Genomic DNA, 11,766 nt, shown 5'->3' with positions numbered 1-11,766 from the left:
CACTCGGTAGCCATCCCCGGGCCTCAGCTGCAGAGGCCCCGCCGGGCTGCTCGTCGGCGCCCTCTCGGCCTGGACCCGCAGGGAAGGAGGGGAGCCGGTTACCTGATGGAGTTGACAGGCGGGTTTCGGAGGCGGATCAGCGCCAGAGCCTGGGGCAGCCGCACGTACTCCGCCATCTTCCTCGGCTGGCGCGCTGGCCTCGGTCTGTCCCAGGCCGCAGCCACTTATACAGCCAGCAGGGCCGGCCCCGCGAGGGGGTGCGCACTCTGGACCAATGCGAGCCTCCGAGTGCGAGCGCCATCCCCGCCCCGCCCCGCTCCGAGGCCCCGCCCTGAGGCCCCGCCCCGCCCCGCTCGAGGCCCCGCCCCGCCCCGCTCGAGGCCCCGCCCCGCTCGAGGCTCGCCACCGCTCGGCGGCTCCCAATCTACGCTCACCACGACGTTTCTCAAAAAGACAAAGGTAGAAGCCGCCCTCTCGCGTTGCAACTTGTTGGCCCAGAAAGGCTCCTGGGTTCAAGGTATAGCCTCCGGGAATCGGACAAGGGGTCTGCATCCCAGTATCGACCTATGGCGGAGAGACAGGGTCCTGACAACTATGGGAAATGATGCAAGTTTGGAACGCAGAAACCACTCACCCCGGGCATGCCCAAGTATTTACAAAATCCCATCTCTCCCATTTTACAGAGTAATTTGGCTACACCTGTGAGACTTTACCCCTGTTTCTCTTCTGCTGCTCTTCCCAAAGACTTGGATTTCTAATACTTCATCCATGAACTGGGCACCCATCATGTGCTAAACTAGGATGGAGAGTGAGATAAACAATGGACAGTTCTGTCCAAAAGCAGGTAAAGGCTGAACATGGTGGCGCTCACCTGTAATCCTAGAATTTGAGAGGCTGAGACAGGTGGATTGCAGGTTGGAGGCCAGTCTCAGCAACTTATAGAGACCTTGCTTCAAAATAAAAAAATAAGAAGCCGGGCCGGGCGTGGTGGCGCACGCTTGTAATCCCAGCATTTGGGAGGCTGAGACCAGAGGATTGGTGTTCGCGGACAGCCTCATCCACTTAGTGAGGCACTGTGCAACTCAGTGAGACCCGGTTTCAAAAATAAAGAATAAAAATAGGGCAGGGGGGTATAGCTCGAAGGTCAAATGCCTCTGGGTTCCATCCCCAGACCCGTAAAAACAAAAACAAAAACAAAAAAAGAAGCCGGGCGTGGTGGCACACGCTTGTAATCCCAGCATTCAGGAGGCTGAGACTGGAGGATCTGAGTTCCCGGCCAGCCTCAGCCACTTAATGAAGCCCTTTGCAACTCAGTGAGACGCTGTTTCAAAATAAAAAATAAACCCGGGGGTGATGGCACACGCTTGTAATCCCAGCATTCAGGAGGCTGAGACCTGAGGATCGCAATTTGAGACAGCCTCAGATACTTAGGCCCTCTGCAACTTGGTGAGACCCTGTTTCAAAATAAAGAAAAGAAAATAGGGCTGGGGGCATAGCTCAGAGGTAGAATGCCCCTGGGCTCTATCCCTGTACTGCAAAAATAAATAGATTATAAAAATAAAAGATAAGATAGGGTTGGGGTGTAGCTCAAGGTAGAATGCCCCTGGGTTCAATTCCTAATACTTAAAAAAAAAAAAATGGAAACAGTTCATCCCGAACGAGGCTCTTCTAAAGGTGTGTGGCCTTTCATGGTCCTCACAGCCCATCACAAAGTTGAAAGGCAGTCTGGAAGTTTCTAAGAAATAAGAATATATGAAAACTTTCTTCACTGATGTTTTACAAATTTTTATAATGACTGGGGATTATTTTCATTCGTAGTCTTTTACCTCTTGAAAGAAAATAAAATTAGGTCCTTACCACCAGACAAGTACTGATTGCCCTAAAGCCCTGATAATATAACAGTCAGAGCCCATTAAATCCATCTTAATGATCAAAAACAGTGTGTCAAGGACAATTACACAGCCCTGTGCACAAGCTTTAGAATATCAACACTAACAGCCTCTTTGTGTAAGGGGACTGGACTCTGACCCTGGCAGCTAACAGATGGCCTGTTTCAAAGCTCCACCCCTCTGCCCTCTGCCTTTCCTTCCCCCTTGTTAACATGTAGCATGCTCTTAGCAGTTTACTGATCAAAGGGGTGAAGACCTGGCACCTGTGAGTCTGAGAAAGAATCAACTCAACGATGACTCAGACATGAATTGTGTCTCTTCAAGCTCACCAGAGTGACCCCGAAGAGCTAACTCTTAAAACCAACTTGAGTTTTTCGTTTGGGGAGAATCCAGGGTTTGGTTTGAACTCTTAAGCATACTGGCTTCTCCAATTTGCTAGAAAATCAATTATATATTTTTCCTTTTTCCCCAAATTGGGGCAAGAACCAGGATTGGGTAACAATCAGAACAACCAGCTCTTTATAGGTGATATCAATCTTTAATGCCTAAGAAAATTGCTAATCCCTAAACTGTACTTTGCCCTTCAAGTTAAGATCGATAGTCTGTTCTGCTTGGAAAGATCATGCATGATCAGCCTGGTTCTGTCTTCCTATAGAAAGCAACAAATTGAACTTTGTCTTCCTTCAGATACCGGTCTCTAGGGGAACAACTCTGCCATGGTGTCCTAGCAACTTCAACATCTCTACAAAGGCCAAGTAACAGCTCTGAGCGGCCTGAGACTCCTGATGCAGGGGGAGATGATTCATATGGTGTGGGCCATCTAGAGGCACTTTCTCATCTGTCTTTGCAGAAGTCTGTCACAGACTCTCATCTATATCCCTAGTTTCAGTGGAAGGCAGAACTTTTTATTCTCCCCCTTAAGGTAGAGTTACAATATTGTGTGTGAATCCATTACATTGCTTGGTAATTATTTAGAGTTGGCTCCTCACCTGGGCAGAGGCTGGGATGAGGCAAGTGAGACACCCAGGGAACAAACTTAAGCATGTATTTACCCTCATGTTTGTGCAGTGCTGACCTTGCCCTGCTCATGGTCCCTTTGTTAGGTGTCACACTTTGGAACTGGGCAAACAAGGAGAGAAAAGCATGCCAATTTATTGGTGCATTATGATTTTGCATTGTAATGATAGGGACAATCAGAATAATAGTAATAGTAATAGTAATAACTTACATACAGCACCTGGTGAACTAACCCATGTCTCCCACGCCACTCCCTCCACTTTCCTGTATATAATACTGAGATTGGCACTGATAATTTCATATCTGTACATAGAATCAATGAAAAGAATTTTTTTCCAGCCAGGTGTGGTGGCACATGCTTGTAATCCCAGTACTTGGGAGTCTGAGACAAGAGGATCACAGGTTCAGGGTCAGCCTCAGCTACTTAGTGAGGCCCTCCACAACTTAGTGAGACCCTGTTTCAAAATAAAGAATAAAAAATAAAGCCGGGCATGGTGGAGCATGCTTGTAACTCCAGCATTTGGGAGGCTGAGACAGGAGGATTGCTGTTCACAGATAGCCTCAGCTACTTAGTAGGCCCTTTGCAACTCAGTGAGACTGTGTTTCAAAATAAAGAATAAAAAATAGGGTCGGGGGGTGTATCTCAGAGATAGAATGCCCCTGGGGTCCATCTCCAGTACTGAAGAAAAAAACAAAGACGATAAAAGGACTGAGGGTGTAGCTTAGAGGTAAAATACCCCTGGGTTCAATTCCCAGAACTGCAAAAAAAAAAAAAAAAAAAAAAAAAAAAAAAAAAAAAAGCCGGGCATGGTGGCGCACGCTTGTAATCCCCGTGCTTGGGAGGCGGAGACAGGAGGATCGCGCAGGTTCCAAGCCAGCCGTGCGCTGGCTTAGGAGACCCTGTTTCCAAAATGAAAATGTAAAAATAGGTCTGGGAGTGTAGCCCCGAGGTAGAAGGGCTTCCAGGAACCCCAGTACCACCAAAAAAAAAAAAAAAAAAAAAAGCCGGGCGTGGTGGCGCATGCTCGTAATCCCTGCACTTGGGAGGCTGAGACAGGAGGATCGCACAGGTTCAAAGCCAGCCTCAGCTACTTAGTGAGGCTCTTAGCAACTTAGTGAGACCCTGTGTCCAAATAAAGTATACAGTAGGTCTGGGAGTATCGCCTGGAGGTAGAAAGCCTCTGGATTCCACCCCAGTACCACCACCAAAAAAAAGTTTCCTTCATCAAATCTGTCCTCCATCTCCTTCCCCATACTCTCTCCATCATGATTTTTCTTTTGCTGTCTGGATTAATAAAAAAACAAAACCCTGCCAGCCAGGTGTGTTGGTACAAGCCTATAAGCCTAGTAACTTGGGAGACTGAGATGATTCTGTCACATGTTAATTGTCCTCACTAGGTGAAATATGTCAGAGATCAAAGATGCATTACTAAGCATACTTAAGAATCACACCCAGCCAGACATGGTGGTGCACACCTATGATCCCAATACTTAGGAGGCTAAAAAGGAAGATCACAGGTTAACTGCCAGCCTCAGCAACTTGACTAGGCCCTCAGCAACTTAGGGAGACCCTGCTTCAAAATAAAAAATAAAATAGGGCTAAGGGTGTTGTTCAGAGGTAGAATAAATACCCCTAGACTCAATCCCCAGTACCATAAATAAATAAATAAATAAATAAATAAATAAATATCACACCCACATGCTGCATGTATTTGTCAACTTTTTGTTACAAATACTTAAGGTAATCAACTGAAAAAATAGGGGTGCATTTGCCTCACAATGTGGGAGGTTTCTGTGGAAGGCTGGCTGTCCCATTGCTTTGGGGCCTGTGGTATATATATCATAACACAGTGTGTGATGGTACAGGCTGTGTACCTCATGTGGCAGGGAAGCAAAAACAGAGAAAACCAAGGACCAGAGTCTCATAATCCTTGAGAGGCTCTGTTTCCCAGTGACCAATGATCTAAGCCCCACCTCTTAAAGGTATCAATACTTCTGGGGATGTGGCTGTGGCAGAGTACTTACCAAGAATGTTTAAGTACCTGGTTTTAATCCTCAGCACCACACACACAATTTTTTTTTTTTTTTTTTTTTTGCAGGTCTGGGAATGGAATCCAGGGGCTTTCGACCTCCAAGCTACATCCCCTGCTCTAGTTTTTTTTTTTTTATTTTGAAACAGGGTCTCACTAAGTTGTGGAGGGCCTCATTTAGTAGTTGAGGCTGTCTGCAAACCACGATCCTCCTGTCTCAGCCTCCTGATGCTACGATTACAAGTGTACGCCACCACTCCCGGCTCCACACACGCGATTTTAAGGTATAACTAGTTCTGAATAGCACCCAGCTGGGGACTAAGCCATTAACACATGAGTTTTGGGGGATATCTCAAAGCAGAGCACTACAGCCACATCTGAGCTGAACAAAGTAAAAAATTGGACTGAGATTGCATTCACTGCTATTTCCTGGAGTTCCATTGCTTGGCTATTCAGTGATCTTTGCTCACCACCTCAGACATGCAGGGGGCTTCTATGATGGTGTCTCTGTTGGCTTGTGAACTGAAAATCACGCAGCAAACTGTTAGGTTCGCGTGGTAAAAAGACGAGAGAGACCAGGGTGCGTGGAAAGAATTTTAATGTGGTACTCTCGGGGATAGGGGCTGGACCACCCCTAGACACCTGCTTTTCTGATGACTGCAGGTGATATGGGATGTGGAGCTTTCATGAAATGCCAAGAGCTTGTGCCACCTGTTGAGTAACCTTAGAAATAAAAGCTGGTCCATTATCAGACTGTAAGGAATTAGGTAGAAGGGCAGTATGCTGTTTGGACACTTCCAGGGAGGGACTACAAAGTAAATGGTCATCCACATATTGTAACAGAGAACTAGGCTCCAAGGGGCACTGGAGAAGGTCCTGTGCTAGAGCCTGTCCAAAGAGGTGTGGGCTATCTAAAAAACCCTGGGAGTCTATCTTTGATGGCTGGCTTCCCCCTATGACTGGTCAGCGGGCGAGGACGGAAACAGGAATTTGGCGTCCCAAGATCCTGCCTAATGTCTGGAAACAACGTGGTTGTGTTAGAGAAAGACGTCTCTGTTCCCTTTACACAACCGTAGGGCAGCCTGGCTACCCCCAGAGAACTTGGGCAACAAATATTTGGGTTTATGTAACAGCCATGAGCCCAAGTCTGGAAGAGGCTAAAAGCTGAAACCCGCCTGTCCAAGGAAGGGGAAGTTTAACACAGTGTAGTGTTATCAGCCAGTGCCGACTGGAACCTGATTGGTCGGGGTCCCTTCTGTACTCTGCCCTGGAAGCAGCATCTTGTGAGAAGAGCAGCATCTCGCGAGAAGCATGTGTTCCCATGAATAAACCTCTCCCCAGGAGATGCATACCTTAAAAAGAAGAGCCTGCCTCTTCTAGCCTCGGACGGGCATGCAGGCCCCATGAAACTGCCCGGCCATGATCCCCGGGAGAGCCGTGCAATTAAAGCGAATGCCATGTGTACCGGACCTCTCTCATGTTTTTCACACTCCGCTGAACCCACATTTTTAATTTTACTTAACATTTGGTGTCAACCCCGGGAGGACTTTTGGTCCCCCCCCCCTATTTTTCTCTTTTCTCTTTTTATTTCTCTTTTTGAGCCCCGAACTCTCCGACCCACCAGCAGCTCGACTGCGAGGTCCCACATTAGCACTCTGCTTGCAGGCGTTGCTCCCACCGCCACCGCAGCCACCACCTCTGGGGCGTGCAGGCTCCACCGGCCGCAGGCTGCCAGTTCCACCCACCCTGAGCCAGGCTCCTTGGGGGGTGCTGGTGCCTGATCTGCCTGCCGACCGCCTGCATGGGCCAGGACCTCTGCCTGCCGCTTGGACTTCCTAAAACCGCCATTCCAGCTCGGTGCTCCATTCACCGCTGGGACCTCTGGCCGTTCTGTTCCGCCCGCCCCAAGCCAGGCTCATTGGGTGGTGCACAGCCCGGCCTTGGCGTCCACCACAGTCACCCACTCCAGGCTTGACTTGCAGGCGTAGCTCCACTCGCTGCTGCTGCTGCTGCTGCTTTGTTCTGCCCACCCCGAGCCAGGCTCACTGGCGGTGCTTCTTGGGGCCCGGCCTCAATGTCTGCCGCACGCTGGGAAGCCATTTTGTTTTCATGCCTCGGACCTGGCAAGCCATGCCACCTGTGCGCCACCGTTTTATTCGGCCTCCGTCAGCCGCCAATGCCACCCACACCAGGCACAGGCACCATGTACCCCGACTCCACTGCACCCCAGCAGCTTCTCAGCACTTCTGCCGCAGCCAGCGCTGGCCGGCAACACTTCACTCCAGTAAGCTCCCTCCGCTTCCCTTGGTTAGCGGGTTCTGGACTTGGGTCTTCTGGTCCACTGGGACCCCAAAATCAAAGCGCTTGGTGACCCATTGTCTCCCGGTCCACTGGGACCACCCTCCGGATGACCAGGTCATCCTCCGGTTTTGAGAAGGAATACAGATGTCCTTCCCAATCTCTTAACCTCCGTTTCCGAACAATTGATCAGGAAAATGGGACTCCTGTTTCCTGTTCTTCGTTTCCACCCGCGAACCAATTATGGGAAGTCAAACCTTTAAACTAGCAGATGGCCGGGCGTGGTGGTGCACGCTTGTAATCCCTGCGCTTGGGAGGCGGAGACAGGAGGATTTCGCAGGTTCGAAGCCAGCCGCACTGGCTTAAGAGACCATGTTTCCAAATAAAAAAATATAAAAATAGGTCTGGGAGTGTAGCCTGGAGGTAGAAGGGCTTCTAGGAATACCAGAAAAATAAAAAATAAATAAAAATAAAAATAAATAAACTAGCAGATGCCCTGAGCACCTGTCTGGCCTTGATACGAGTTGGGAAATGGGTTGCAGTGGCTCAAGAACGGTTAAGAACTTTTGTAAGCGGTCTGGTAAATGGTCAGAAGTCTTTATGTCCAGGTTTTTTCCACCTGCATTCTGTCCCTCCAAATGCTCTCCCCCATCAGTTGTTATTTTCCCGTCAGCCGCCATTTTGTGATGGCACGTAGTTGCTGTCTGGTGACATCACAGTCACCATCTTGGTCGCCATCTTGTGACATTACACAGTCGCGACCATGTGACATTATGCAGTCGCCATCTTGGCTTGCTCCAGCCTGCAATTTTGCTGAGTCACAGGCACAATCCACATTTTGTGGCGATACATGGATGCTAGAGTCTGACCGGGCTGGCTTGTAGATGCTGCTTTCTGCAGACACTGATTTACAGGTTCTCTCCTCACAGCCCGATCACCATCCTATCCCAGGACAGCCTCCCACTCTACCCGCTCTGTTCCCCCTGCCTTCCTTAAGGAACCAACTCAAGAGGCTTTTCAAAAAAAAATGTAAGAGAGGCTGAAGACAGTCCTCAAACTCCTATCCAAGATTTGGTTAACATGGCATTTAAAGTTTTAATTCCAGAGAGGAACAGGCAGATATGGAGTATAAACTCTGACTTTGCCAAAAGGCAGATCCCTCTTAGCTGCCCTGGGGGGTGGTGGCTCAGCCCTCTGGAGTGCCACCTAGGGGTGGAGGACAGTAACGATGACTACCTCCAGGAGCCTGCCTCAAGTGCAGCAAGGCCAAGCCCACCAATCAGACCGTGCCTGGCATGCAGCCAGGGGGCCACTGGAACAGTGCCCTTGGAAAAGGGTGAGCCCTAGGTGCCTCAACACAGGGGGACCATCTTTCCAGACCAGGCCCCGCCGCTGGCCCTACTCGGCCTGGCCGAAGACTGATGGCTCCTGGACCCCTCAACCTCCATCCTCCTTGCTAGCCCAGGGTAACTCTCCAGGCAGCGGGTAAGCCAGTCTCCTTTTTGGTTGCCTGCTCAGTCCTTCAATCTTTTCAGGTCTTAGTTTTTCTTTTCCAATCTCGGTACAGGGGATTGACGGCAATTCTCCTATCCACACATTACAGGCCCTCTTTTACAGGACAAAATTGCTCTGCCTGAAGCTCAGGCCAAGTCTAGTCTACAAAGGGCTCCGCTACAACAGCCTCATGGCAACTTCTCTTGTACAGTTCTGGGGCCCACTAAGCTTCATTTTTCTCGGCATAATTCTCTTTAATGTTTTTATTTTAGCAGGTCCACTCGTTTACATAGTATGATGCTCTCCCTCCCCAGATGCCAAACAGCCATAAGTATTAAACTCCCTAAAATCCATTACTGACGCTCCTGACCCAACTGCTCTCACCATTTGTCTTTTCTTTAATAGCTCCTCGGCTGCTAAAGTCTCCTTGAATGCATATCACCAAGATGTCCAGGGTAACCTCCAACTCCTGCTGCAGCCACACTTCCATCTGCCCACTTCTGGAGGATCTGACCTCTCCCGGCCAAGGGGGCCCCCTTACGACGCCCCTTGACAGCTTGAAGCAGCTCGAGTCAATTCTTCACCCATTATCACCAAAAGGCCGGGATGATTCGTTGGAGTCCCTTCCACACTCTGCCCCGTGAGCAGCATCTCGTGAGAAGCATGTGTTCCCATGAGTAAACCCCTCCCCTCAATATGCATGCCTTAAAAAGAAGAGCCCGCCTCTTCTAGCCTCGGACAGGCGCACAGGCCCCATGGAACTGCCCGGCCATGATCCCCGGGAGAGCCGTGCAATTAAAGTGAATGCCACGGGCGTGGTGGCGCACGCTTGTAATCCCCGTGCTTGGGAGGCGGAGACAGGAGGATCGCGCAGGTTCGAAGCCAGCCGCGCGCGCTGGCTTAGGAGACCCTGTTTCCAAAAATGAAAATGTAAAAATAGGTCTGGGAGTGTAGCCCGGAGGTAGAAGGGCTTCCAGGAACCCCAGTACCACCAAAAAAAAAAAAAAAAAAAAGTGAATGCCACGTGTACCGGACCTCTCTCGTGTTTTTCACACTCTGCTGAACCCACATTTTTAATTTTACTTAACAGAACCGAAGCGCTGAGAGGCTGCAGAGCCGGAGGCACACTGTGGAGCTGTTGGGTAGAATTAGGGTTGGATGAGGTTTAAGATGGTCACAAGGACTTGGCTGGGTGATATCTAAGATGGCAGCTGGCTCTCTGGGCTGGATGGAAGTCAAGATGGATGGCAGCAGATGCTAGGAGGAGCGTCTGTCTGGGTGGTAAGATGGCCACCAGCTCCCAGGGCAAGCGTGCGGCTAGGAAGATGGCCACCAGCTCTCCTGGAGAGCGTGTGGCTGGGGAAGATGGCTGTTGGCTCTTAGGTAGAGCATGGGGCCGGATAAGGGTGGCTTACGGTCTCCGGTTTGGGCAGGCAGGAGGCGGTGGCGGCTCTGGTCCTGGAGCAGTGGTGGTCTAGTGAAAAAGCAGCAGGCGGGGCAGGCATGGTCCCAGCGTATCTGCACGCCCCAGCGCACAGAGCATGCCACAGCTGTGGTGGCGGCAGGGAATTTTTTTAAAAAAAAGAAGAAAAAAGATTTTTTAATTAAATTAAATTAAAATAAAAAAGTAATAATCATCCCAGGTTTCGCACCAGATGTTAGGTTCATGTGGTAAAAAGACAAGAGAGACCAGGGTGCATGGAAAGAATTTTAATGTGGTCCTCTCGCGGATAGGGGCTGGACCGACCCTGGAGACCTGCGAGCCCCTCAGAGGCTGGAGGGAAAATGCTTCTCTTTTAAGGCATATGTCTTGGGGATGGGGCTATGCGTGAGAATGCCGCTTTTGTCGCGATATCGCCTGTCTCGCGATATGGCCTAGCAGAGTCTCCTCCTACTTTGGTAGGGTCCCACCTCTGCGAGAAGACGGAGGGACCCGACTTGTCACAAACATCCCTTCTGCACAGCACAAGCAACTTTTGTGACATCTCTGGCATGTTCTACATCCATTTACATTTCATGTAGAAAGTCCCATTAAGCTATATAGTTCTCAGATCTCATCTTACAATTTTCCACCATGTTATTTTACTGGAAAAAGAGTAATTATATATTTAATCTTCCTTTATTTTACTGTGTGTGTGTGTGTGTGTGTGTGTGTGTGTGTGTGTGTGTCTGTGTATTACTGTATATTACTGTATCACTGGGGATTGAACTCAGGGGCATTCTACCTCTGAGCTACACCCCCAGCCCTTTTTAATTTCGTTTTGTTTTGAAACAGGATCTCCTAGATTGCTGAGAGTCTCACGAAGTTGTTGAGGCTGATTGAACCAGTTACCCTCATGTCTCAGTCTTCGAACTATTGGGATTGTAGGCCTTTTTCACCATGTCCAATTAAAACATTTTATTTACTAGCAATGATCCATTTATCCTCTTCTGACAACTGACACTTAGAAAGAGGCTACAGAGACACGAGTTTGAGAGAGTCCCCAGGTTTTTAGCCTGGTAATCCTTCTAAAATAGGAAGGCCTTGAGAAAGTAGACTGCTCCTGCTGCATGTGCTCAGGAATTCTTGACAACATACTCAGTAAGAAAAATGTTCAGGACGTGTTGGAAAAAGCCCGGCATGGCCAGGCCAGGCTTGCTGCATGTCCTGGGGGCCTGGGAGCTCCTGGCCTCCATGCACCTCTATGCTGCCCTGGGGGCCATGGTGCACTTAGAGCAGCAGATCCTGCTCTCTGTGATGAAGCTGTGAGCCTCCGCTCTCCATGGGGAGATAAAATCATTGCTGCTAAGCACTCGGGTTCCCAACTTCTGCAAAAGACACACACTGTTTTATTCAATTAAAAATATTGAAGAAAAAATGGGAACCTCTGTAGAGGTCCTGCTCATGGTGTCGGGACCAGGGTTGCCCCACAGCGAGGCCAGGACCAGGCCTGTTCCACAGCAAGGTCGGGACTGGGGCTTGCTCCACAGCAAAGGGCCAGTGGGTCCCTGCAACCTGCTGGACCCAGATGCACTTGAAGCTGTTGCTACTTTACCTC

General features: G+C 49.5%; 1 protein-coding gene across 1 annotated transcript in view; it reads right to left on the bottom strand.

The window, feature by feature from the left end:
- Nucleotides 1–176, bottom strand: part of EHHADH (enoyl-CoA hydratase and 3-hydroxyacyl CoA dehydrogenase) — a gene marked incomplete at both ends in the record, with an annotated part of 53,241 nt that extends 53,065 nt beyond the window's left edge. Inside the window, one exon of the mRNA XM_080696877.1 lies at nucleotides 103–176. Coding sequence (XP_080553003.1) covers nucleotides 103–176 — 74 coding nt within the window. The remainder of the gene's footprint in view (nucleotides 1–102) is intronic.
- Nucleotides 177–11,766: the final 11,590 nt, after the last annotated feature.

The sequence above is a fragment of the Muscardinus avellanarius genome (genome assembly GCF_963383645.1).
Source record: "Muscardinus avellanarius genome assembly, chromosome: 5".
NCBI classification, from domain to species: Eukaryota; Metazoa; Chordata; class Mammalia; order Rodentia; family Gliridae; genus Muscardinus; species Muscardinus avellanarius.
The sequence above is the reverse complement of the archived record's forward strand: the minus strand, read 5'-3'. Positions and strand labels throughout refer to the sequence as shown.